This window comes from Elephantulus edwardii, unplaced genomic scaffold (genome assembly GCF_000299155.1).
Source record: "Elephantulus edwardii isolate Elephantulus edwardi_28Jun2011 unplaced genomic scaffold, EleEdw1.0 scaffold00037, whole genome shotgun sequence".
Classification (NCBI taxonomy): domain Eukaryota; kingdom Metazoa; phylum Chordata; class Mammalia; order Macroscelidea; family Macroscelididae; genus Elephantulus; species Elephantulus edwardii.
In genome coordinates this window covers 9,868,295-9,892,994 of record NW_006399787.1, presented here as the reverse complement: position 1 = coordinate 9,892,994, position 24,700 = coordinate 9,868,295, and the positions used below count along the sequence as shown (strand labels likewise).

The following is a 24,700-nucleotide window of genomic DNA, read 5'->3' as shown; positions in this document are numbered from 1 at the left end:
CTGCTCAGAAAGCAGCGGCTTCTTGGTTTGGTCCTGCTGGGACCTACCTGAGCCGGCTCGCTTGAGGTCCCTTGCCCAAGGATGCAGAGGGCAACTTGGACTCTAGTCTTCTCTGTTCTGGAGTCTCAGGATGGAACAGCAGGCAGCCCGCCTCTTCCCACTGTTTCTTGCAGAGTCTGGAGCAGAGAGGGACTTGCTCATACCCTGCACCTGCACCTGAGAACCCAGTGAGTCACCTTGGCAGGTGGGGCCCTAGCATCTGCCAGCCCTTGTTCAGACTTTTCCCGTGTGGTTGGCTACCCTGGTTAGATGTCTCCAGTGAGCCTGGCGTCCCCTGGGTGGGGAATGGGTTTAATTATATACTGGGGTCTGGGGCAGCTAAAGTGAGGTAGAGAGAACAACAGGCGAGAAATCGGGTTTCGTTGATTTGTATGCAGGTCAGCAACAGATATTAAGCCTCCCTCCCTCCCTTTGAATAAAACAGTTACTGTTGAGTTAGTTTTGACTCATGGCAACCTCGTGTTGTTTCAGAGTAGAACTTCTTTAAGGGCCTCTTTAAAACGCTAATGAGCACAGATAGCACTCTAAAGACTAAGGTGTACCTGGCTCATGCTGTAGGCTTTTCATTGACTTGATATGCATACAGAAGTTAGACAATGAATAATAAGGAAGAATTGGTGCCTTTGAATTATGGTGTTGGGAAAGAACATTGAATTACTGTGGAAGATAAAAAGAACAAACGCATCTGTCTTGAAAGACATGCAGCCAGAGTGCTTCTTAGAAGCAAGGATGGTGGGCATGTGATCAGAAGGGGCCAGTCCCTAGAGATGGACATCACACTTAGAAAAGTCGAAGTCAGTGTAAGAGAGGAAGACCTTTAAGGAGATGAATTGACACAGTGACTGCAACAGTGGGCTTAAAAGACAGCAGAGATTGTGAGGATAGTGAAAGAAGAGACAGGCTTTGCTCTGTTGTTCAGCTCAACACCACCAAATGTGACCTTTCAGAAACAGACATCTAGGCTTTTCTTCCAAAACTCCTCTGAGATAACTTGAACCCCCAACCTTTTAGTGAGTAGCTGAGCACTTAACCATTTGCACCGCTCGGGGAGTCCTTCCCTGGAACAAATGTTTACTGAGCTCTAGCACGTGCCACAAACTCTGCAGGGTGCTGAACACACAAAAGGTGAGAGAGAACTAGATCTGCACTTCTGGAACTTCCAGTCTAGATGAGGAGACAGGAAGGAACTGATGGTACACATTTTATAGTAGGAGCTGGGAGAAGATTGGCTTTCTGTGGGAGCCCAGAGCTGAGGGACCTTTCCCCAGCCTCATGAGGATGGGATTTAGGGAGGACTTCCTGTAGGAGGTGATATGCAAGCTTAATGTAAATGATAAGAAGTAAATCAGTGGCTAGCAGGAGTAAAGGTGTGGAGGTCCAAGAAAGTGTAGGGGTACAGAGAAGCTGAGTGTTGGGAGAACATGCAGTAGAGGGTTTGGATAGACTAGAGGAGATGGAGATGAGAACAATACACAGTGTGTTCAAGGCATTAAAGAGCTGGGACTTTATCCCAAGGATAATGCAGAACCTCCAAAGACCAGCTGCTGGGTCTGGCATTGAGATTTTTGACGTGTTCACCTGGGGAGGCTGAGAAAAAATCAGTCTGAGCTGTCCAACTCGCTGATGGAGATTTGGGTTGGTGAAAGCACATCTCTGGGGCATAATGTAAAAGGTGCAGCTGAAATTACATCAGTCAATGAGAAAGATGATGTATGTAAATGATGGAGTCACCTCCTAGCTCCTTGTCATCAAGTCAGAAGTGACTCGTAGCTGACCCTCCAGCGGGTTTTCTGAGGCTATAAAAGCATGGGAGGAGGTTGCCCATCCTTCTCCCTTGGAGTAGCCGGTGGATTTAACCCATCAGAGGCCCTATCTCTGGGTTAACAGTGTAGCTTCCCACAGACTGCTTCACAGGAGCTCCCAAGGTCATGGGTAGGATGAGAGAAGTATCAGCCCGTGGATAGGACGCTGAGAAACATTAGCCTGGAAGGGATGAGAAGAGAATTCTAGCCAAGAGATGGGAAAGGAACTACCTCTCAAACTAGCAAACACTGAGTGCTGGACATACACAGACCCAGAGCTGGAAGGGAATTTCAAGGCTGCCAAGCCCAGTGTTTGGGAAGCAGTGTGAAACAGAAAGTGATATTCAAAGTCCAGTCCCAGCTCTTCCTGTTTCCCCGTTTAGCAGCTGTTCTGCCTTCCTGAGTCTCTGCTTTCTTGTACAACGAGATTCCCTCATAGTCACCTTTGTTGCTGATGTTGCTGTTATGTGCCATCAAGTCACCTGCGACTCACAGCGACCCTGTCCTGTGTACAATAACTGAACCCGGCCCTGTCTTGAGCTAGTCTCACTGACTCTGACACACCTTCCCCTATTATCCCAGCTACCATGTCAATCCATCTCATCCAGGGTCTTCCTCTCCTGAGCTGTCCCTCCACGCTTCCAAGCATGATGTCCTTCTCCAAGGATCAGTCCATTCTGGCCATGTGCCCAAAATATATGAGATGGAGCTTCAAAGTCCTAGCCTCCAAAGAGAAACTTGGTTTCACTCTCTCTAAGACAGACCTTTTTGTTCTCCTGGCAGTCCATGGTATGTTCAAAACTTCTCCAGCACCACAGCTCAAAGGCATCAGTTCTTTTTCTGTCATCCTTAGTCACTGACCAGCATTCTGATCCATAGCAAGTAATTATGAAGAGCATGACCTGGATCAGGCACACCTTAGTCACTAGACTGACATTGTTGCTCTTCAGGCCTCTGGAGAGGTCTCTGACAACACACTTTCCCCAGTGCAATTCCTTTTTTTTAAAATTATTATTTCCTGACTGCTGGTGTCAAGATTGTTGATTGTGAAACTCAACAAGCTGAAATTTTTAACAGTCTTCTCTCCATCCATCATGGTGCTGCCAATTGGCCCAGTGATGAGAATCTTTGTCTTCTTGATGTTGAACTTCAATCCATATTGAAGCATACAGTCCTTGACCTTCTGCAGCAAGCACTTCAGGTTCTCCTCAGTTTCAGCAAGCAAAGTTTGCCATCTGCATAACCCACGTTGTTGATGGGTCTTCCTCCAATCCAGACTCCAAATTTCTCCTCATAGAGCCCAGCCTCCCAAATGATCTGCTCTGCATATAGATTGAAAAGGTGTGGGAAAAGGACACATCGCGATGCACTCCACCATCAAGTCAATTCCAGCTAAGAGAACTCTATGTGACAGAGTAGATCTGTCTTCACCGGGTTTTCTAGGCTATAATCTTTGTGGGAGGAGCTCTGGTGGCTTAGTCTGCAGGGATTTGTACTCATAACCCCAAAGACCACACCTCTCTGGGAGTTTGAATCCATCATCGACTCCTATGCAGAAAGATGGTCGACCTCCTTTTATGTGATTTTTCAGCTCGAGAAACCCCCCACTCGACAACACTGAACTAAGATCACCAGGCATTTCCTTCCTTAGGGAGGGTGGTTGGTGGGTTCAAACTGCCAGCCTTTCCCTTAGCAGCCACATGCTTCACCTTTGTGCCACCAGAGTTCCTTAGGAGTCCTTCTGTGATATAAGTAGTTAATGTGCTTGACTGCTAACCAAAAGACTGATGGTTCAAACTCACTCTGAGACATCTCAGAAGAAAGGCGTAGAGATTGTCCGAAAACTCAGCCATTGAAACTCTTGGGGCAGTTAGATCTACTCTGATGCACTCAGGGTAGCTGTGAGCAGAATCCACTCAACAACTGATTTTTTTGGTTCTCGCCTTGTAGAGGTGCCAGCAGCTGGTGAGAAGTGGAACTTGCTGTTTATTAAAGGGGAGCCCCAGGTACGAGAGCTGAACTGATAGAGCCAAGGCCCCAAAGGAGGGCCCTGTCAGGGTCAGTCTGATGATCACCAGAGGTCACAGACGAGCGGCCACAGGGGATACAGCCTACAATGTGTTTTGTTTTGTTTGGCTCACGGGAGGTTATTTTTCAAAAGGAATTAGTTGCTAACATTTCAGATGGGGAGATTTTTGCATGAACGTGCATCTTTTCAGCTCATCTTGAAAACTTGGAGGAGCTGGCCATACTGGGCCTCCATTGCACTGGGCCTAATTGGGGACCCCACCCTCTGGGCCCTCTTTGACCCCTGTGACCCTCCCCATTGACCCGTCTTCCTTCACTCAGTTTCTTGCTTGGCCCGTGGGAGTCAGTTGGCAAGGCCAGGCTGCGATGGGCCATCTGTCTTGAATCTTCTCTTAGTCCTGCCCACTGCTCATCCGTGCAGCCCAGTGTTGCTCATCTCGGTCTAAACCCTGGGGGAGGGGAGAGCCAGGGAGGAAGATGGGAGAGGAGCACAAAGTGTTTCCAACAGCTCGGGCCCCAAGGGAGATGATGGTGGGGAGCATTGACCCCTGCAGGCTGCAGGCTTCAAGGGTCAGTGGGGGGTGCTGGACATCGGCCTCCAGGGTTTCTTTACTCCTCCCTATGTGGACAGAAGAGGCAGAGGGGACCGGGCAGCGAGCCAGCTGAGGTCTTGGCTCTGGGCTGTCCTATTTTGTTGACGTGGGGGGACAGGAGAATGGAGGGGACCACAGCTCCTGTTCTGCAGCCATGTTTATTTGGGGGAATGTCTGGTATGTTTGGTATTTGGGTGTTTACTTCCCAGGGTGCTCCTGGGTCCCTGGTGTTGAAATGTGGCTTCTCCATGCACAGGGGACCTTGGGGAGTGCTGGGCCTGGCTTGCTGCTCTTGAGCCTTTGGAAGAGGCTAGATCTGGAGGCTGCAAGCCTATCATTCCAGGCCTGCTCACTGATAACTCACAGGTACCCCAGTCTGCTCCCCTCTCAGCCCAGGTCCTTTCTTTGTTACCTCCTGCCCAAGGGGCATGTCTGGGTATGCAGTGGCCAGCAATAGTGTTACCCCCAGAACTTATCTGAACAAAGGAAGCTGCCACTTCAAGCAGCCTGGGCAGGATCTTAGCCCTCTTGCCACCCTGAACAGTCGGGAGGAATGGAGGCTCAGAGAGGCCAAGCCACTGGCCCAGAGACACACAGCCAGTCCATAGCAAAGCTTTAGGGGTACCCATGCCTCTCATTCCCCCAAACCCATGCTGTTCACTCCAACATCACAAAACTAGAACTAGATCAGCTTCTCTCCATGCATGGCAGTTGTCAGCATGCGGCAATGAGGTCGTTGATTTTAATCAGCCCCTATTCATGGAGAGCCCACTATGTGCCACACTCGGATCCAGGGGCTGGATGAAAGTGAAGGAGATGAACTTAAGGTCCTGCTGCCACGGCATGAGAGTTTTAATGGGGTGACTGATAACTTGCGGGCAGACACCTGAACAAGGAAAGTGCAGTTGTGAGAAGCGCCTTTAAGGACATAATTAAGGAAATGACAAAGACGCGGGCAGGGCTTTCTTTTAGATGAAAGTGGTCCACAAAGGTGTCTCTGAAATCCAGAGGACAAGCTGGTCCAGCAAGAGCAAAGCCCAGGGACAGGGAGGAACAAGTCATTGTGACAGAAAAGCAGGAGTCCCAGTTGTTGGGATTGAAGAAGCTGAAGTGTGTTCAAAGAATGATGGCAGCTATTGGAGAGATTAAGCAGGAGCGAGGTGTGAGCTGACTTAGATCTTAACAAACTCACACACTGGCCAATATATGGGACCAGGTGAAAGTGGAACAAGGAATAGAGAAAATTAAAGAAGAACAGACCCCTCTGCACTGTTGTGTTGGTGAAGAGTATTCAACATGGCACAGACTGCAAGCCAAGAAATAACTCTTGGAAGCAGTGAAGCCAGAGTGCTCCGTAGAGGCAAGGATGGTGAGACGTTGTCTTGGACTTTGAGCAGGTTCTCTGGAGGGGCCAGTCGCCGGAAAAGAACATCATGTTTGGAAAGGGAGAGCCGGTGAAGGAGCAAAGACCCTCAGAAGTTGGATTGACACAGTGACTGCAACAATGGGTTTACGTACAGCAGAGATTACAAGGATGGTAATCTTGGCAAACTTGGGTGGGTTTCATCCTGATGTACATAGAATCGCTGTGAGCCAGAGCTGAGGCTGTGGCTCCTAACAGCAGTGACCACAGAGGTAGGACAATAGTTAAGTACTGGGCTGCTAACCATACGGTTTGCTCGGCTCCACAGTCAACACTCTCGGCACCAGCAGCCAGGAAATGAAAAGACGTATTGTGATGGGAAAGTCTGGTTAGAGACCTCTCTAAAGTGCTGAAGTGCAAGGATGTCATATGGAGACTAAGGTGCGTCTGATACAGGCCATGGTCTTTATATCACTTGCTATGCATCAGAGAGCTAGACAATGACTAGGGATGATAGAGGGAGAATTGATACCTTTGAGCTGTGGTGCTGGAGAAGAGTACTGAGGGTACCTTGGACTGCTAGGAAAACACACAGGTTTGTCCTGGAGAGGGTGAAGCCGGGCTGCTTCTTGGAGGCAAGGATTCTGAAGCTTAATCTGACGTACTTCGGACATGTTGTAAGGAGGGACCGGTCCTTGGAGAGGGATGTCATGCTTGGGAGGGTGGAGGGACAGCACAGGAGAGGAAAACCTTGGATGAGATGAATTGATTCAGTGATTGGGGTAGGTGTGTCGGAGATGGTGAGATTGGCACAGGATAGGGCAGAGTTTAGGGCTATTGTATATAGAGTTACAATGAGTCGCAGGTGACTCGATGGCACATAACAACAACAACTATAAGGTTGGCAGTTCAAATCCACAGGGGAAAAATCTTTGACCTGCTTCTGGAAAGATAGCATAGAATTCTGTGGACAGTTCTCTGCTGTAAGTTGGAACTGACATGGTGGCATCAACAACACAGGGTCCTGGGAAAGAGGAGCAGCGATGGATTGAGGTGTCCAGAGCAGACAGGGAGGGCACTTAGAAGGCTGTTGCTGTCACCTGGGGAAGAGGTGACAGGGCTTGTACCAGCACGGAGGCAGTCGAGGTGGAAATGCGTGTGTGGATGGCGTAAGGCATAGTTTTGCCTGTAGAATCAGAGAGGAAAGGAAGGGTTCAGATGATTACTGGATTTGTTTAGCTTGAATAACCAAATAGATGGTGGTGCTGTTTACTGAAATGGGGACAGTTGGAGGAGGAGTATGTTAGGGGCACAGCCGCTAACAGCCACCGGAGCCCACTCTGCTGTGCAGATCCCCTGAAGTCCTGAGGGAAATGCTAGTTCTGAGTCAGCAGGTCTGAACAGAGATCCCACATTTCTGACAGAGGTTGCTGGTTGGTGGCCCGCACTTTGATGCTTGAGTTGCTGGAACACTCAGCCCAGTGCAGGGACCTGACAGGCGCCCCCCAGTGTCATCTGTGACGAGAGCAGGATCCCTGTAAAGGTCTCTCTGCTGTTGGTGTCACAGCCTCCCGCCTCCCAGCCTGACAGGCCCACTGCTGTGGATGGGCTTGGGTAGGGCACACAGAACCATGCCTGCAATATTTTCATCTGCCCCTCAGACTCACCCCCACCCGACCCACCCTGCTGTGTCCCAGGAGGCCAAGCTCTGTGGAGTGCATCACCCAGGATCTTTCACAATCTGGTTTCTTAGATGAACTGGGCCAGTGGGAGGCACCAGCAAATGGAGGGGAAATTTGGGGTATTCATTCCTCTGGATTCCTCCCTGCTGCTCACCTGTTGGGCAGCGACTGTGTTCCTCTATTGAAGGCTCCTGTCTGGTGACCCTGTTCCATGATTATGGTTCCTGTTCCTCAGAGGTTCCAACAATTACTCAGGTGCCTTCTGTACTGCTGTCCTGGGTCCCCTGAACTCCACCCACCCCTCTATAAACAGTTTCCTCATTAAACTCTCCAAGGAATCCTTGTAGCAAATCATCTAGTTCCTGCTGGGACCTCTAACCAGGGGCTTAGGTGCTTGGCATCCCGGTACACAGCTGCCACTTAGGGGTCTTCTGCATCTGCTCTGTCACTTTCTCAGCAGGTCCTGAAGCACTGCCTATAGGCAACACTTCTGGGACCATCATCTGGTCCTTATACCACCTGGAATCACTTGACTTGAGTGGAACCTTGGTGTCCTAGACATCTTTCCCTGAACAAGAGGTAGACAGTCTCTCAAAATCTCTCCAGGCCAAGAGGCATTTTCAGGACAGATTTGGGGCACACACATGGACCCCCAAGGACAAGAAGCAAAGTTGGACCTTATCAGGATAGAATCAGGAGAATCAAGATCGTTTTCTCTTTGTCCAGCTTGTCTGTCCTGTCTATATGCTTCATGCCTCTTCCTCTCTCTTTATCTCTGTCTCTTGTCCCCTCTGCCTTTGTCTTTCTCTCAAGTCTAAGCTCTCCTTCTCAGGGTCTGCCGCCAGCATAAAGTAGGCTAGGAGGCCTGTGCACAATATTTAAGGAGACACTAAATTTTAGGGGTAGATGCTGTACTTGAACTAGGCTGAGGGTGGGTGCCTCCTTAAATGTGTGCCCGGTTGCCTCCCTCTGGTTCTGGTCTCTCTTGGTCATTCCTTGGTCTCCTGCCCAGCTTTGCCTGCCCCAATCCAGCACTCAGAGTCTAATTTCAAATTTCCAGGAGGATGAATATGGCCCCACTGGGGTCAGCCATTCACTCTTTGTCCAGTCAACTGAGATGCGGAGCAGGGGTCCCACTCCCTTGGCAGCAGGGGCTCAGGAACAGGTTCACCAAGGAGAGCTGGAGTGAGGAGCAGATGATTAGCTTGAGGTCCTCTTGGTCATGAGCCTCAAATCAGCAGCAGGGCTCCCCTTAACCGGGAGGCAGATAGCAGTACTCTCAGGCCTCCTGGGCGTTGGAAGAAATGAGCCAGAACGCAGTTTAAGAGCGCGGAATGCTGCTCCCGCGCCAGCCTCCCAGCCCCTACCTCACCCTTTTTTAAGTGTATGGAGCGTCAGCTGCCTCCTCCTCAAATAGGCTCTGCTTCCAGCTGTGTCTACAGGAAACAGCGTCATCTCCCATTTGGGTTCCGGTTTTAGACATCTGAGCGTGTGTGCCGAAAACACACTTTGCTGTCTCACCCACTCACAACCAAATGTGTTAGAGAATCCATGGAGCTTCCAGAAGAGGCAGCAGTGGCCTGGGCTACAGGGGTCGCACACGCAGACACGGCCCTTAGATCCCATTTATCCTTACAGAGGCCAAGCCTGTAGCATCTACATATCCTTCATACAGCCGTTCCTCCCACTAGCACCCGTGGAGTCCCTACTAAGTGCCATGCTGTGTGCCAGGTTCCCCAGCCCACAGATTAACAGGAAAGACAGGCACTGCCATAACCAGACTGGTGACAGAGAAGAGGGGTCTTCCAAGTGCTCTTGTAGGCTAGAACAAACTGCTCATTCTAGCAGGGGACTCCAAGGAGGCTTCCTGGAGGAGGTGATATTTGCTTTTGAAGATTTAGCAAGAGTAGGAAAGTCATTGAACTTGGAGAAGGGAGAGAGGTGGTGGGAGGAGAGGAATGATGAGGTCAGAGAAGAGGGGGCATTGCCCCTGATGTGGGCTTCAGCCTGACCCCATTCCTCTCTTTAACTTCCTTCCAGCTTTGAACCTCTTTGCCTGCAGTGCTAGGTGCTGGGGCCCTGTGAGCACAGCAGAGCCCAGGTTGCACACATCACCTTGGCAGTTTGTGGGCAAACCCCTTTGGCCAGAGGGTAGATTGCACTGCCAGCCACTTCCTTCAGTTCCTTCCCTCTGCCTGTCGTCACGCTCACCCTGGCCTGTTGGGGGGTGAGGTGGAGGTTGGGCAGAATCGGTGTTGTCCAGGTTTCTATTTTCCCAGATGCGGGTCAGCCAGAGGAGCTGTCACTTCTGGTCCGATTTCAGCGGAGGCCACAGGGCTGGGTGGTGCTTGGGTGTGGGGGTGTTAACAAGGCACCTCTCCAGCCAGCCACACAGTGGGGTGAGCGTGTGTCAGGGAGACGCTCAGGGGTGTTAGGGAGAAGAGGGTTGCCCTGCCAAGTGTCCCCGGCTGTGGGTGCTGGTCATGTGCCCAGGCCCTCTGTCCAGAGCACCTAGAGCATGCTGGGAGTGCATGGAGAAAAGCTACTTGTTTTCCTGGCCTAATGCCTGTTGGAGTGAGATCTTATTCCAGGCCTCGGGCTGCAGTCACCCTCCCTGGTTCAAGAAGTGAGAGAGTTGGCAAGCTTGGGACAGGCCAGTGACTTCTCCGAGTGGCCTCTGACTCTAAGCTTGCCTCAACCCCGCTGGCTCTGTGTATCTTCTAGATTTTTCTGGGAGGTACTGGACAGCAGGAGGCACCACATCACATTGATCCGGATGGCCTGGGACCACGTGGTCTGGCAGTCAGAAGCAGGAATGCTGAAGTCAGAGGAAGCCAGTTTGAATACCTGGCTCCACCATGTCCCAATTGTATGGCGAGTTGTATGACGTTGGGCATATCTGTAAACTGGAACCATAATAACATCTTTATCATACATGACTTTGATCAAGAGGGTTGAATAATGGCGTGTGAAGCATTTAGCAAAACAGGAGATAAATGGCAGTGACATTTTTTAGTGAAATAATAACTGCACCATTGATGCGGTCAGTGCTGGTGTCTCCATTTAAGAAGTGTCTCTATGGGGTCACATTGACAAAAGCAAGTAGAACAGTTAGATAGGAAATTTGGGCCACAGAGAGCTTATGTTTATAATGGGGGAGGAACCTTTTGGAAGAGAAGGGTGGGAATGGCTGCCCATTTATGACTATAATCAGTGTCGCTGGATCAAATGTATAGAACTGTTGATTGAACTGGTGTGTCTGCTGTGCTGTGTATATTCTCATCAATAAGAAGAAACAAGTTCTTTTTTAAAAAAGTCTTTTGGGGACAGTGAGTCCCCTCTAGTTCAATGTGTGTGACCTCATGCTCAGTAATTTCATGATGAGTCCTGGGACAAGCCTGCCCAGACACTCAGAAAGGAGGCCCTTTGTTGTGTGTCCCATGCAGGGCACATCCAGGGACCCTATGGGACCATGCACTGCTCTCGCAGGCAGTGTGCTGGGGGAGAATCACAGAGCCAGGGGGAGTTTGGGGAACACTCTTTCAGCAGCAGACAGATGTAGAGCCTAGCGCTTGGATCGATGAGAAGGAAGGGCATTGGAGTGGAGGTGCTGTGGGGCCTAAACATCTAATGTGAAATCTGTATCCAGAAAGCTTGGGCTGAGCGGATCTGGAAAACAGGCTGCCCCTGCTCAGAGGGTGCAGCCCTTCAGACTCCCGACCTCTGGAAGACCTGGTCAGCCTGGGGACAGGCACCCTCCCTGCATGCGCCCCTCTGTGTGGATCCTTGCACTGATTCGGGAAATGTTTCCGTCTTCCTGGTTGGGAGGCTGTGGCTGGCAGACAGTGAATGAACATTGCTCAGTGTGGGCTGGGAAGGGAGCTCTGCTCCGGACCTGCCTCGGTGTCTAAGGTGTCTAATCGGTAGCTCTTGGCCCCCACAGCTAGACGAGGAAGAGGAAAGGAGGAAAAGGCGCCGGGAGAAGAACAAAGTGGCCGCTGCCCGGTGCCGGAACAAGAAGAAGGAGCGGACGGAGTTTCTGCAGCGGGTGAGCGTGGCCACTGACGGGGCAGGGGTGGCTGCCCTGGTGTCTGGTGCAGGCTTGTGCCCTTCAGGACCAGGAGACATCATCAATGGCTGTAGAAGCCACGTGGACCTGCTGGCATCTGCCCACACAGCCTCCACCCCTCTGCTTTTCTCTGCCTTTTAGCTAATGCCCATCTTGAATCCCAAGACAGCTAAGGACAGATCCCTCAAACTGCAGTAGCTTCCACCCACAGATCCCTGAAAGCCCAGAGAGAGTCGGGGAGCCAAGTTCACCTCCGCTGAGGTTAGGTGGCCTGGGACTGGTGTTCCCCATTTTGGCACCCTGGTGAATCGGTTGCTGAGTCAGGTGCTGATGAGGCTAGGTGATAATCGCTCTTCCAGCCCCATGGCCCATCTGCCGGCCCTGAAGCCCCACTGAAGGTGACCCTCAGGCTCCTTGCTGCTGGCCCTGGGGCTCAGATGTCAGCTCTGCATGCAGAAGTCAGCAAGGTGTTGCTTTTCTTCCTGGCCCCAGAGCAGCACCCTGCCCTTCTGCTCGGAGCAAAACAAAGCTTTGTTCTCTTAGGCCTAATCCTGCAGCACAGAAATGGTTCTCAGAGTGAAGGGGCATAACTGGAAAGCTAATGAGTCCTTAGTCCAGTTGTTTCTAATCTCCAGTTCTTCACATCATGTGGTGATGGAGAAGAGTATTAATATATCATGGACTGCCAGGAGAATAAACAAGTTCATCCTGGAGAGGGTGAAACCAGGCTGCTACTTGGAGGCAAGGATTCTGAGGCTTCATCTGACATACTTTGGGCATGTTGCAAGGAGGGACCAGTCCTTGGAGAGGGACATCATGCTTGGAAGAGTGGAAGGACAGCACAGGAGAGGAAGACTATCAATGAGATGGATTGATTTGATTCAGTGACTCAGGTAATGAGGGCAGATGTGGTGTGTCAGAGACAATAAGATTGGCATAGGATAGAGCAGGGTTTAGGGCTATTGGACATAGAATAGCTATGTGTCGCAAGTGACTCAACAACACATAACAACAACACCAACAACAGTAATTAATGATATAAAATCATTACCATTGCATCAGAACCCACTCATAGCTGACCCTCGAGCAGGTTTTCAGAGACTATAAATCACATAGGAAATTACCCCTGGAGCAGCTGGTGGGTTCGAACCACCAGAGAGGTACCACCTTTGAGTAAGCAGTGCATCTGCATACAGACTGTTGTTAGTAGGTGCTGCCATCCAGTTGAGAATGTTTCATAGCAGCCCTGTGAACAACAGCTCTGAACCCTGCCATCTCCTGTGCCATCTCATCAAGTCTGACATTGTCACAGTCACCATGTCATCCCAATCTAGTTGAGGGTCTTCCTCTCCTTCTCTCACCCTCTGCCTTTCCAAGCATAATGTCCCTTTCCAAGGAACAGCTCTTCCTTACAACATTCCCAAGAAGAATCGATGCCTTTGAGTTGGGGCCCTGGAGAACAGTACTGAATATCCTCTGGACTGCTATGTAGACTGGTAACAATACACTGTTGTTCTTAAGTGCCATCCAGTCAGCTCCAGCTCGCAGCAACGCTGTGCACAACAGATTGCAACCCTGCTCATCCTGCGCCGTGCTGCAGTCTCCACTGTGCTTAAGCCCGTTCTTTCAACCACTGTGTCAGTCCCTCTCGCTGAGGGTTTTCCCTAGTTCTGCTGACGCTCCACTTTTCAAAGCGTGATGTGCTTCGCCAGGGGTTGACTCCTCCTGACAGCATGCGTAGAGTATGTGAGATCGAGTCTCACCATCCTTGCTTCTAAGGAGCATTCTGGCTGCGCTGCTTCCAAGACTTGCTTGTTCTTTTGGCAGTCTGTGATACAGCCAGTATTCTAGGCTGACATCACATTTCAAAGGCATCAATAATCCTTTGGTCTTTGTTGTTCATTGTCCAACTTACACATACAAGAGACAATAAATATATGATAATAACACGATGGGTTAGACGCTGTTTGGTAGCATACATTAGCAATGGTTGTTAACGTTTGTGAAGTTGGACACTCCACTGAGTGCTATGCTTATCTTGTCTTATGAACCATATGAAGTAGATATCTTTGTTATTTTCTTCCTATAAGATGGAGAAATTGCATCACCGTGAGGTTAAGTTGCTTGTCCAGGTCTCTTAGCAAGGAAGTTAAAGAAGAAGATTCAAGTCTAAGTTGTCCTTAACACTCTGCTGTACTGACTCATTCAGTCAGTCATTGATTCAACAAGTATTTTTAAGCATGAACGAAAAGACCAGCACACGCTCTGCTACACGCTCTGTGGGCCCACAGGAAGGAGCAGATGGAGTACTTCCTGTGGATGCTGGAAACCCAAAGCTAAGCTTGACAGTAAGATCCCTTCTCCTACTCACGACAATCAGAGAGCAGTCCTGAGATCACAGGTGTAGATAGTGCAGGGCTGTGTATCTGCTACATGCTTGTGTGTTCCCACCTGAGTGTATACCTCTGTACTGGATGTACCAGACTCACTCTGTCAAGTCAATTCTGACTCATAGTGAGAACAGTGACCCTCCCTCAGATTCCTGAGGCTGCAAATCTTTATAGGAGGAGACTGGACAATTTGCTCCCATCGAGTTGCTGGTGGATTAGAACCATTGACCTTTAGGCTAGCAGGACAACATGTAATACACTATACTCAGAGCTCAGGGCCATTATCTCCCTCCATGCTGTGAGCATCTAGGTCAAGGGCATGGCTGCTATAAGCAGGAGCTAAACTCCTAGAGCTGGGAGCAGCCCCTGGAAGAAAAAGCTATATACCACACTGGACTGAAATTTTCTAGAAGTTTCACTTCCTGTCTGTCAGAGCGGAATGAGGCAATTAGTAGAAAAGTTCCACATAAGATCTCTCCCTTCAAAGGGCTTGTCAAGCCAAGAAGCAACCACGTGATGCCCAGGTGAACAGGATCCCAGGGGCGCACAAAAGCAGGGTACAGCAGATGCCAGACAAGCAGGACTAGCAGATACATACTCCACAAACTTAGTGAGCACTGGACACTGAGCCTCTCCGGCGTTTACCCAGTGTGACGGTGGACAGCAGGCGTGAAGCAAATAGCATGAGGAGCTGAGTGGTAGGCTGGGCAGCCCAGTGGGCTGTGAGCTGGCCTAGGCTGAGGAGAAGGTGGCTTAAATTGAGACACAGAGGAGGAGGAGCTAGGAAGATGAAGGGTAGGGACCTAAAGGGCCATAGGAACAGTTCAAGCAGAGACCAGAGGCAAGAGAAAGACAGCTTAGAAAATGGAAAAGGAAGTTAGTGTGTCTCGAGTTTACAGTCCAGGTAGCAGGCTGAAGAGGCAGGCAGGGCCCTTGTAAGCAAGTGCACACAACAAAAACCACTTCTGTTGGGATTTTGACTCGTGGCAACTCTCCACTGTTTTCCAAGGCTGTGCATATTTATGGCAAGGGAATACCTCATCTTTTCTACTGCAGGGTGGCTAGTAGATTCAAACTGCTAACCTTTTGGTTAGTGACCCAACACCTAACACGCCGCCAGGGCCCTCAGATAACCGACTCAGCTCAACTCATAGCTGGACCCGGCCACCGCTGTGTGTCTGAGCCTGTAAACCACACAGGAGGAGATTGCCCACCTTTCTCCTGTGGAGTTGCTGGTAGATTCAAACCACCAGAAGGACATGGTCTTCTGAGTTTGATGCGGCTCCCTATGGATTATACCGTCGGGGCGGCCTTGTAGGTGGACCTTATATGCTGCATTGGCCTGGACAATCCTAGTGTATGTCTGTTGTCTTATTTAAGAATAGCACCTGCCTTCATTCTCACCAGTGTGCCCATGAGGCTGATGAGTTTCAGCCTTGGAGAGCCATGGAGAAGTTTTAGGGGGAAATAGACCTTAAAAGGATCCCACTGCTGAAGTGCGCACACTTTGTGCATGTTGCTAGGAGGGGCTAGTCCTTGGTGAAGGACATGATTCTGGGAAGGGTGGAGTGCTGGCAAAGGAGGGAAGAAGACCCTCAAGCAGGTGGTTTGACATGGTGACTGCTGCAATGGGCTCTTGTGTGTCAGGAAGTGTGAGGATGGCGCAGGATAGGACAGGGTTCAGATCTGCTGTTCATAGGGTCACTATGAGCTGTCCTCGACGGCACCTAATAACAACAGCAAGCTACAGTGCAATGCATGGAGCAGAGCAGTCACACAGTTATTGCGTTGTCCTGGGAAGAGAAGGTGGCGTGAGGAGGAAGCACAGCCTGTGGTCTCAGGGTCCAGGAGGGAGGTCTGGCATGTCTATTTGGTTCCAGGAGCTCTCGTGGCACTGAAGTTAAGGCATTTTGGTGCTAACTAAAACATTGGCAGTTCAGACCCACTAGCTGCTCCAGGAGAGAGGGATGAGGCACTGTGTTTCTGTAAAGATTAACAGTCTTGAAACCCCTAGGAGGTAGCTCTACTCCATCATACAGGGTTATCAGGACTCACAACTGACTCGATGGTAATGATTTTGGGTTTTGGCGTTGGGTCCTGGCCCACTGTTTCCCTTCAATGCTTACACTCCTTTTCCCCCTCTGGTCTTAGAAATGAAGCTAATGTGAGGTTTAGGGCATGGGTGCTGATGGCCGTGTCAGTAGTCAGTGCCTGAAGACGTGTGGGGTGAGGGCCTAGGAGTTCTAAAACAGTTCCAAGGTTCAGAGGTACAAAGGAGATGGATGGACGGAGAGGGAAAAGGAGAGGGAGGGAGGGAGGGAGGGAGAGAGAGAGAATATGCATTGGGCTTCTAACCAAAAGATTAGCAGTTCAAATCCACCAGCCTCTCAGAGGGAGAAAAAGGGATGTCTCTTCCCATGAAGATTTCTAGCCCCAGGACCCCATGGGGTGTCAGTGTGAGTTGGAACCAACATGGCAACAGTGAATTTATAAACATATGTTTATCTGGTAGGAATTTATAAACATATGTTTATCTGGTAGGAAGTCTGCAGGGTGATATGCGGCCAACCCAAAAGTGTGCCCCTCTGGTGGTTGGAATCTACAAGCTGTTCTGAGGGTAAAAGATGGGCAGTCTCCTCCTGTTACAATTTACAGCCTTCAAAACCTGATGGAGAGTCAATGTGAGTCAGAATTGACTCAGAAACAGTGAGGAGGAGTTGGGTGTGTGTGTGGGGGTGTGTGTATGTATCTATGCTGCATATATCTATGCTGTATATGTAGGTGTATATACATACACACACGTGTGTGTCTCTCTCTGTGTGTGTGTGTGTGTGAGAGAGAGAGAGAGACAGACAGAGAGAAAGAGAGAGACAGAGACAGAGAGACACAGAGAGAGAGCGCGCGCGCGCGAGAGGGCGCAAGAGCGCCTGCTCTGTTGGTTCAGTGGTACTGAATCGAACTGCCAACACAAAAGTACATGGCTCAAATCCAACTAGTTGCTCCACGGGAGAAAGATGGGAGGTCTCCTCCTGTGCATTTTCCTGCCTCTGGAAACTTGCCGGAGGGTCAGCTGTGAGTCAGTTCTAGAGCTCAAGTGGCATAGTCCAGAGGAAACTGTGATGATATTAACCCACAGGCCTTTCTGGTGATAAGGATCCCCCAGCAGCATCTAGGAAGAAAAATGGCCAATCTCCTCCCATGTGATTCGCTGCCTCAGAAAGGGATGGCCAGCTGTGAGTCAGTTCTGATTGGATAGCAAGAAGATAGACAGGCACGCACACACCCGCCAATTGTTGATCCTGGTTTATGTCAACCCTATCTGTCTGCACTGGGAAAATCTGCAGTTAGGAATCTTTCTAAATTATTGAGGAGTAGTGATGTCAGTTTGAAGACTAAGGTGCGTCTGATTCAGGCCATGGTCTTTCCAATTCCTAGTTGTGCATCTGAGAGCTGGACAGTGACTAAGGATGCCAAAAAAAAAAAAGACTTGATGCCTTTGAGCTCTGGTATTGGAGAAGAACACTGAACATCTCATAGGTGGCCAAAGGGACAAACAGAGGATGCAGCCAGAGTGCTCTTTGGAGGCAAGAATGATGTGGCTGCCCTCACATACTTTGGACATGTGGCTAGGAGGGGCTATTCCTTAGAGAAGGACATGATGCTAGGAAGAGTGGAGGGTCGGCGAAGGAGAGGAAAACCCTCAACCAGATGGATTGACATGGTGACTGCTGCAGGGGGCTCTTGTGTGTCAGGAAATGTGAGGATGGCGCAGAATAAACAGGGTTCAGATCTTTTGTTCATCAGGTTGCTATGAGTCGTGCTCCACTCGACAGCACCTAGTAACAATAACCACAGCAACAGCATCCGCATCAGAATAGAGCTGTACGCCACAGGGTTTTCAGTGAGTAATACTTTATGGAACTGAATCACCACACTATTCTTCTGGGGTGCCGCTGGGTAGATGCGAACCTTCAACCACTGAGTTAGCAGTCAAGTTTGTTAACTAGTTACCTTGACTAGGGACCTGCTTAAGTGCACCAGGGTAACTTTCTTTATAAAGTCAGAAAATCTTGATGCTTAAAAATTCCTTGGGTCAATCTATCTTCTGGGAGGAAACTGAGACCCAGAGAGGAGAAGTGACTTGTCCAAGGTCATGAAGTCAGGATGCCTCGCTCCTCAGTCTGTATTTCTTTTCTTTTTTAAAAATTTTTTTAAAATTTTATTATTTGTGTGTGTGTGTATGTGTGTGTGTGTGTGTGTGTGTGTGTGTACTGTCAGATCAGATCTGACTGGTACAGGAGGAGATTGTTCCTCCTTCTCCAGCAGAGCATCTGGTGGATTTGACCCATGCACCCCTGGGATTGCAGTGCACCTTCAGTCTGTATTTCTATTTCTTCTGTAGCCCTTACTGCCCACAGCATGGCAGATAGAACTTCTTCTGCTTGTACTAATCTCTTCCAAGATGACGAATGGTTTTATTTACTCTTGGGCAAGAAATAGCTACCAGAAGGCAGATGATAAACAGAAATGTAAGCAGAGTTATTCACTTCATAGTTAATGGGACGATCTCAGCCCACGTTCCTCAGTTAATTAGGATACAGATCAGGTAATTGCTGTTAAAAAGTCACACAACCACTTCTATAGCCATGTTTAAAAAAAGACTTCTCAGAACTAAATTTATACTTCCACTCTAAATATATATGTAGCACCAAAAGAATCCAGACGAAAGGAATACTGGAAGTCAGTTAGATTCTGGCAACACGACAGGCTGAGTCCAGACTATTATTACTCCATGCCATTCCCTAACAGATTCAGATCTACAGCCTGTGATGTCATTCTGAATATGATGCATATGCAAAGTAGGTTGCCCCACACCTACCATCAAAACCAATTCCATTGGAGCGGCTTTCTGCTCACGCAGGCCCCATATACTTCAGCGTAGAACTGTGCTTCATAGCTTTTTTAAAAGGCTGTGGCCTATCTGTTGGCTATGACCTTCTTCCAAGGCAGTTCTGGGTGGATTCAAACTTTCGCATGCCTGCCTATATGGCTTGGTATGCAGTAGTTTTAAGGAGGTGTTCCAAATGCTCTCCTGTCAGACTCTTATCTGCCCAGTTTAAACTTGGAATTCACTGTACTTAACCCCAAACTCCTTCCTTGCCCTGTCCCACCATTCTTCAGTACAGAGCCCCTGCCCTTCCCAGACTCCATTCCTTGGACCCTTCACCCAGGCTGTCTTTCCTGTCTCCTTTGTTCTCCTAACCCAGGCAGTAGCCAAGACCTACTAGTTTTCTTTCAAAATGTCAGCTCAGTGTTACCACTTTTGTTCCTGCCGCTGCCACCCCACCCTCCTTTTGTGTGTGCTCTAAAGGGCTGTTTCAGCTCCCTCCACTTTATCTCAGCCGGCGACGCTGGCAGACTCTGTTTCTAAGGTCACCCTCTTTGTCCAGAGCAACCTTACCAGAGAACTGAGGAGAGGCGTCTCATTGGCTCTGTGAGGTCGTTATAAGGATCACATAAGTCAACACAAGTGTGCATGCCTGGCACACAGCCTGCTCAGTAAATGTTACCTGTTCCTGTCTTCTCTTCCTGACCCTCCTTCCTCGTTAATGCACCTTGACTCTTCATCAAAGGAGCCTTGGTGGCCCAGTGATTAAAGCTCTCAGCCGCTAGTCATTGGTTTGGGACCCTCAGCCCCCCTCCCCACGGGAGAATGAGGAGGCTCTCCGCTCCCGTAAAGATGTGCAGGTTTGGGAGCCCTAAGGAGAGTGTTATCTGCCCTGTTGGGTCACTGTGTGAAGGAATTGACTCGACTCAGCAACCCTGGATTTGGGCTTCTCCTCCTCCACCTTCATGTTCTTCTCTTGCTTGTTAGTTAAGTGCAAATTCTTTAAGACTCCCAAGTCTTTGGCTTTTCTTAAAGATTTCTTTTAATCTTCAAGGTGATACAGATGAAATAACTGAGGCTCAGAGAAGTCAAGAAACTTACCATAGATAGGGAGGCACCATCTTCTCAAACCGCCATCCTAGCTTCAAAACTTTAAAAACAAACAAACAAAAACACAGACCCCAACACCTCATTGCCATCCAACTGGAACCAATTCATAGCTGACTTTCCCTTGGGTCTTTGGAGTCGTGAATGACAGAGATTGTCCATCTTTCTCCCCCTGAGCTGCTGGGGGATTCAAACTGCTGGATAAGCACCATTTCAGCTTCAGAACCTACCATATCCTAACAGGAAGCATGACCACACGGGAATGTTGTTATTGTTATTGTTACGTGCCATCAGATTGACTCCTACAGCTGATAGCGCACCTGTGTATGACAGATCTGGACCTTGCCCTGTCCTGCACCGTCCTCAGTCAAGCCTATTGTAGTGGTCACCACTGGGGTATATATATGAAGACAGAGATATTTATATCTTAAGCTCTTCATGTCTATGTCCTTGATTGCTGGGTCTCCTTTATCAAAATTCCCTCCATGACCTTCTCCACTCAACTTGTCTGTGGTCTCAAGGTCAGACTCTACCATTTAGCCCTCTCAAAAGGTCTTCTAAATCCTGGATAGCTGCTAGTCATTTTGTAAACTCAGCCCTGCTGTATGACTTCCATCTCCCCCTCGGACGACAGGCCTGTGAAGGCCACATTGGGTGTCCATGGACTGTTGGATCCCTCTGTCCACCCTGAGCACTGATTATACACAGCACGGCCTCAACAAGTTCTCATAGATGGGTGGGTGGGTGGATGGATGGATGGATGGATGGATGGATGGATGGAATAAGACTCTTATAAGCAGAGTGAGTTTCCAAGATGGAGCTAATACCTTTGGCTCTAGGGAATGAAGAAAGTTCTCAAGTCACCTGACTAGTCAGACCTGGTGAGCCAGCATCCCTGATTAGCATCTAATGGCCCTGGCTGAGCTGTGTGGACTCTGACTGTGTCCCATGGGGCCTTTCGTGCCCTCAGACGTGGACTTGTGAGAATAGTGCACACATCATGCTTCAGCACAGTGAACTAAAAGCCTCGGTAGACAGTTTTATACTTTCCCTCTGTGCACTTCTTTCCTCTTCAGAGGCTCAAAGCAGTTCCCTCTCAGTGTTAGGTCACAGGGACTGCCTATCTCAGCAATTCTGATTCCTCAGCCTCCTCACACCGCCACCTCAGAGATGAGCTCAAAGAACAAGTCAGTCAGACTGATGGGAGCGAGAACACTGGCACCGCTGGGGCCTGTGTGGGCCTCCCTGAAAGCCCGAAGGTCCCAGGGAGAGGCTGCTCAGCCTGGGCCCCACCACGTAGAAGGCAACTTCCTGCCTTGAACCAGTCCCAAGCTGTCCCCTTGTCAGACACATGGCTCCTACTACTATGGTTTGCTCTGTCTGAAACAGGAGTTGCAGTGATGTTTTACAGAAAACAGTGGCTCTGATGATATTTTAAATTTGATAGTTCTTTGGGGGGAGGAGGAGGGACTGTCCTGTGCAATGTAGGATGTTTAACAGAGACCCTGACCTCTTACATTGTTCAGTCCCTTCGAGTTGGCTTCTACTCACAGAGGCCTTACATACAGCAGAAAGAAATCCTGCGTCATCTTCACAGTTCTGCTGTCCTTAAGCCCACTGTTGCAGTCACAGTGCCAATCTCTCCCACTGAGGGTCTTATCACTATGTGCTGCTAATACCCTCTCCCCAGTTGTGACAGCCAGATGTCTCCTTGGGAGCAAAAATCACTCCCAGTTGAGAACTTTAGGTCTTTGAATCAAACCAGATCTCAAACTGGTTATACATTCTTAGCCACCAGGAATAATCGTTCAAATGCTTTGATCCCTGAGGCTTGCACTGGTAAGCCCCAGCACCTCTCCACATTCCTTCTCCACCCCCATTTGCTCTTCAGTCTTTATTCCTTCTCCTACAGTCTCTCTAAGCAAGCTGGGCCTTCACCAGAAATCTCACAGTGAAGTCTCTTTGAAGCCTCATTTCATATCCTGAGGGATCGCGGATTGCTTCCCAGTGGGCAAAACTTGGAGATTACAGGGCATGAGAGAAAGAGAGAGAGAGACTGTTTAAAAAAATTACAGAGACTTGGTCATTTGTAGTCAGATCCAACTCCTAGCTGACCCTCCAGCAGGTTATCAAGGCTGTAAATCACATGGGAAGAGACTGGCCATCTTTCTCCGGAAGAGCCACTAGTGGATTTGAACTTTCAGAGAGGCATGGCCTTGGAGTCGGCAGCACAAGGCCCTACGAGCTATTCCACCATAGCCCGCTGATTTAGAACTAATAACCAGAAAAAGCACCTTGGTGGCACAGTGATTAAGCACTCAGCAAGAATCTAAGTGAAAACTTGGTGCCCAGCACTCTCCAGCTGCCCTGAAGGAGCAAGACCTGGCAATCTGCTCTTACATTGTTTTAGGAGGAACTGTATGCCCACACTGGCTTGCTGATCCCATAGGGCCAAAGGTCCCCACGTTTATTTATCACACATCACAGGGCGGTGAAGCAGCCCTCTGTCAGTCTCCATTCTCCTACTTTCCATCCTCTGGGCCTTCATTCTTCTCCTACCCTGTTCCTTCTGCAGAACCCCTGGGTCAAGAGGGTGCTTGGCATGTCAGAGGGACACAAAGGGGCTGGAGTGAGAGAGTGGGGAGAGGTGGGAGACGGCCAGGCTATCCTACAAAATAACAGGGAGTGGGCAATTTCAGGTCCCACTGCAGAAAGTCAGCAAGCAGCTTCTGTGCTTCCTCCATTCAGAAGTTTTCAGATAGAAAAAGGGCCCTAACAGCCCATAGTGCCCTGCCCCAGCAACCGAGGGCCCCAGTCACCCAGAGCCCCAGCCCACCCAGAACCCCACCTCCCCAGAGCCCCAGCCCCCCAGAACCTCAGCCCTCCACAACCCTACCCCCCAGAGCCTGAGCCACCAGGGCCCCATCCATGCAGGGCCCCCAGCCACCCAAGGCCCAAGCCACCCAGGGCCCAAGCCACCCAGAGCCCCAACCACCCAGGGCCCCAACTACCCAGGGCCCCAACTACCCAGGGCCCCAGCCACCCAGAGCCTGAATCTGGGGAAGCTGAAGTCCTTGTCTCTGCATTTGCTCGCCCTGCTGTGCCTGCCGCAGCCACTCAGAGCCCGAGCCAGGGAAAGCTGAAGCCCTGTCTCTGCCTTTGCCCACACACAGGAATCCGAGCGGCTGGAGCTCATGAACGCGGAGCTGAAGACACAGATCGAGGAGCTGAAGCAGGAGCGGCAGCAGCTCATCCTCATGCTGAACCGGCACCGGCCCACCTGCATTGTGCGGACCGACAGCGTCAAGACCCCCGATTCCGAAGGCAACCCGCTGCTGGAGCAGCTAGAGAAGAAGTGACCATGGCTGGGAGGACAGGGAGGAGGAGGAGGAACGATGAAGAGGGAGGATGAGAAGGGGCCCCAGCGACCCTCCGTTGATGTGGGACAGACTTGACCACGAGGCTCAGCATCTTGAGCTTTTTTTTGACACTCTGATCAGCCAACATGGGGAAGGGCAGGCTGTGGACACCAGGGGGACTAAGCACTGAGACCAAAGTCAGCTCGACAGTGGAGCTGCCCGGCCTGGGACCCTGCTTGGAGGAGGCAGGCAGGAGGTGCCTCCCTACCGCCCGGCACCCACCCTCGGGATCTCTGAGCAGCCAGGAAAAGCCATGAGTTGGAACCAAAATTCGGCTGGGGGTGGAACTCAGTGGAACTGTAATACACCTGCCACCAGCCCTGACCCCTGACCCTGACGCAAAGCCAGGGCGAAGCGGGGGGCCCTGTGCACCCCACCGACCCTGCTGGAGTTTGCTGCGGGCACGAGGCGCGGGCGCCCTTCCAAAGCACATACTCGAATGTTTACAGACTGGCTGTCCTGGCAGTGCTTTCAACTGCACATGGTTTTTTATACTTTCTTTTTCTTTTCTTTTTTTTTTTAAATATTTTTTACAACAAAAAAAAAAGATTTTATACAAGCACTATATATATGGATTTCTATAATCACTCGATGTGATACGGTATAAATATGCTATGGTTTGTTTGTTACGAACAGGTATCCACCAGTTAGGGCCGTTGTGTGTAATCCTAAGTACTGTAGTCTCTGGGGACGGGGTGGCTGGGGTGGGGGCGGGTGCATTTCATCCTTGTAAACCCTTCATAGTACTCAGTCCTGTATTGCTCAGTAAACGCTACTCTTACGTACCCCGCAGCTGCCTCTTGTCATGTCTGCCTAGGGAGTGGGGTACAGTGTGCAGTGGGCCTCCCAGCATGCAGTGATGGAGAATTTGGGGAGCAATCAACTCGACAGCTGATTGGCTCTTAATTTTCCCAATGGCCCTTCCTGGTAAGTATTAACACACCCATTTTACAGATGAGGAAGTTGAGGCTGAGAGAAGTTAAAGAATTCTGCACTTATCATTCTGAGCGTACTTCAATTCACAAATGTCTGGTGAGTACTTATTATGTATGTCAGCTCCCGGGGTGGCAGAAACTGTGCCTGACCACCAGCCTAAAGATTGACAGCTCGAACCCACCCCACAGTGCCACAGAAGAAAGGCCTGACAAACCTGTTTTCACAAAGAATACAGCCAAGAAAATTCTGTAGAGCAGTTCTCCTCTGACACATAGAGTTGGCCTAAATCAGAATCAACAACAGTAGATAGTTTTGGATTACTGTGTGAGAAGGTGTGTCCCCACACACCTACTTAAGTCGCTG

The 24,700-nt window shown here is 49.9% G+C and overlaps 1 protein-coding gene across 1 annotated transcript in view; it reads left to right on the top strand.

Annotated features, from left to right (window-relative positions):
* JDP2 (Jun dimerization protein 2) overlaps positions 1-23,341 on the top strand; it is a 40,630-nt gene extending 17,289 nt beyond the window's left edge. Inside the window, exons 2-3 of the mRNA XM_006884666.1 lie at positions 11,472-11,576; positions 23,156-23,341. Of these exons, the coding sequence (XP_006884728.1) occupies positions 11,472-11,576; positions 23,156-23,341 (291 nt within the window). The remainder of the gene's footprint in view (positions 1-11,471; positions 11,577-23,155) is intronic.
* The last annotated feature ends 1,359 nt before the right edge of the window (positions 23,342-24,700 follow it).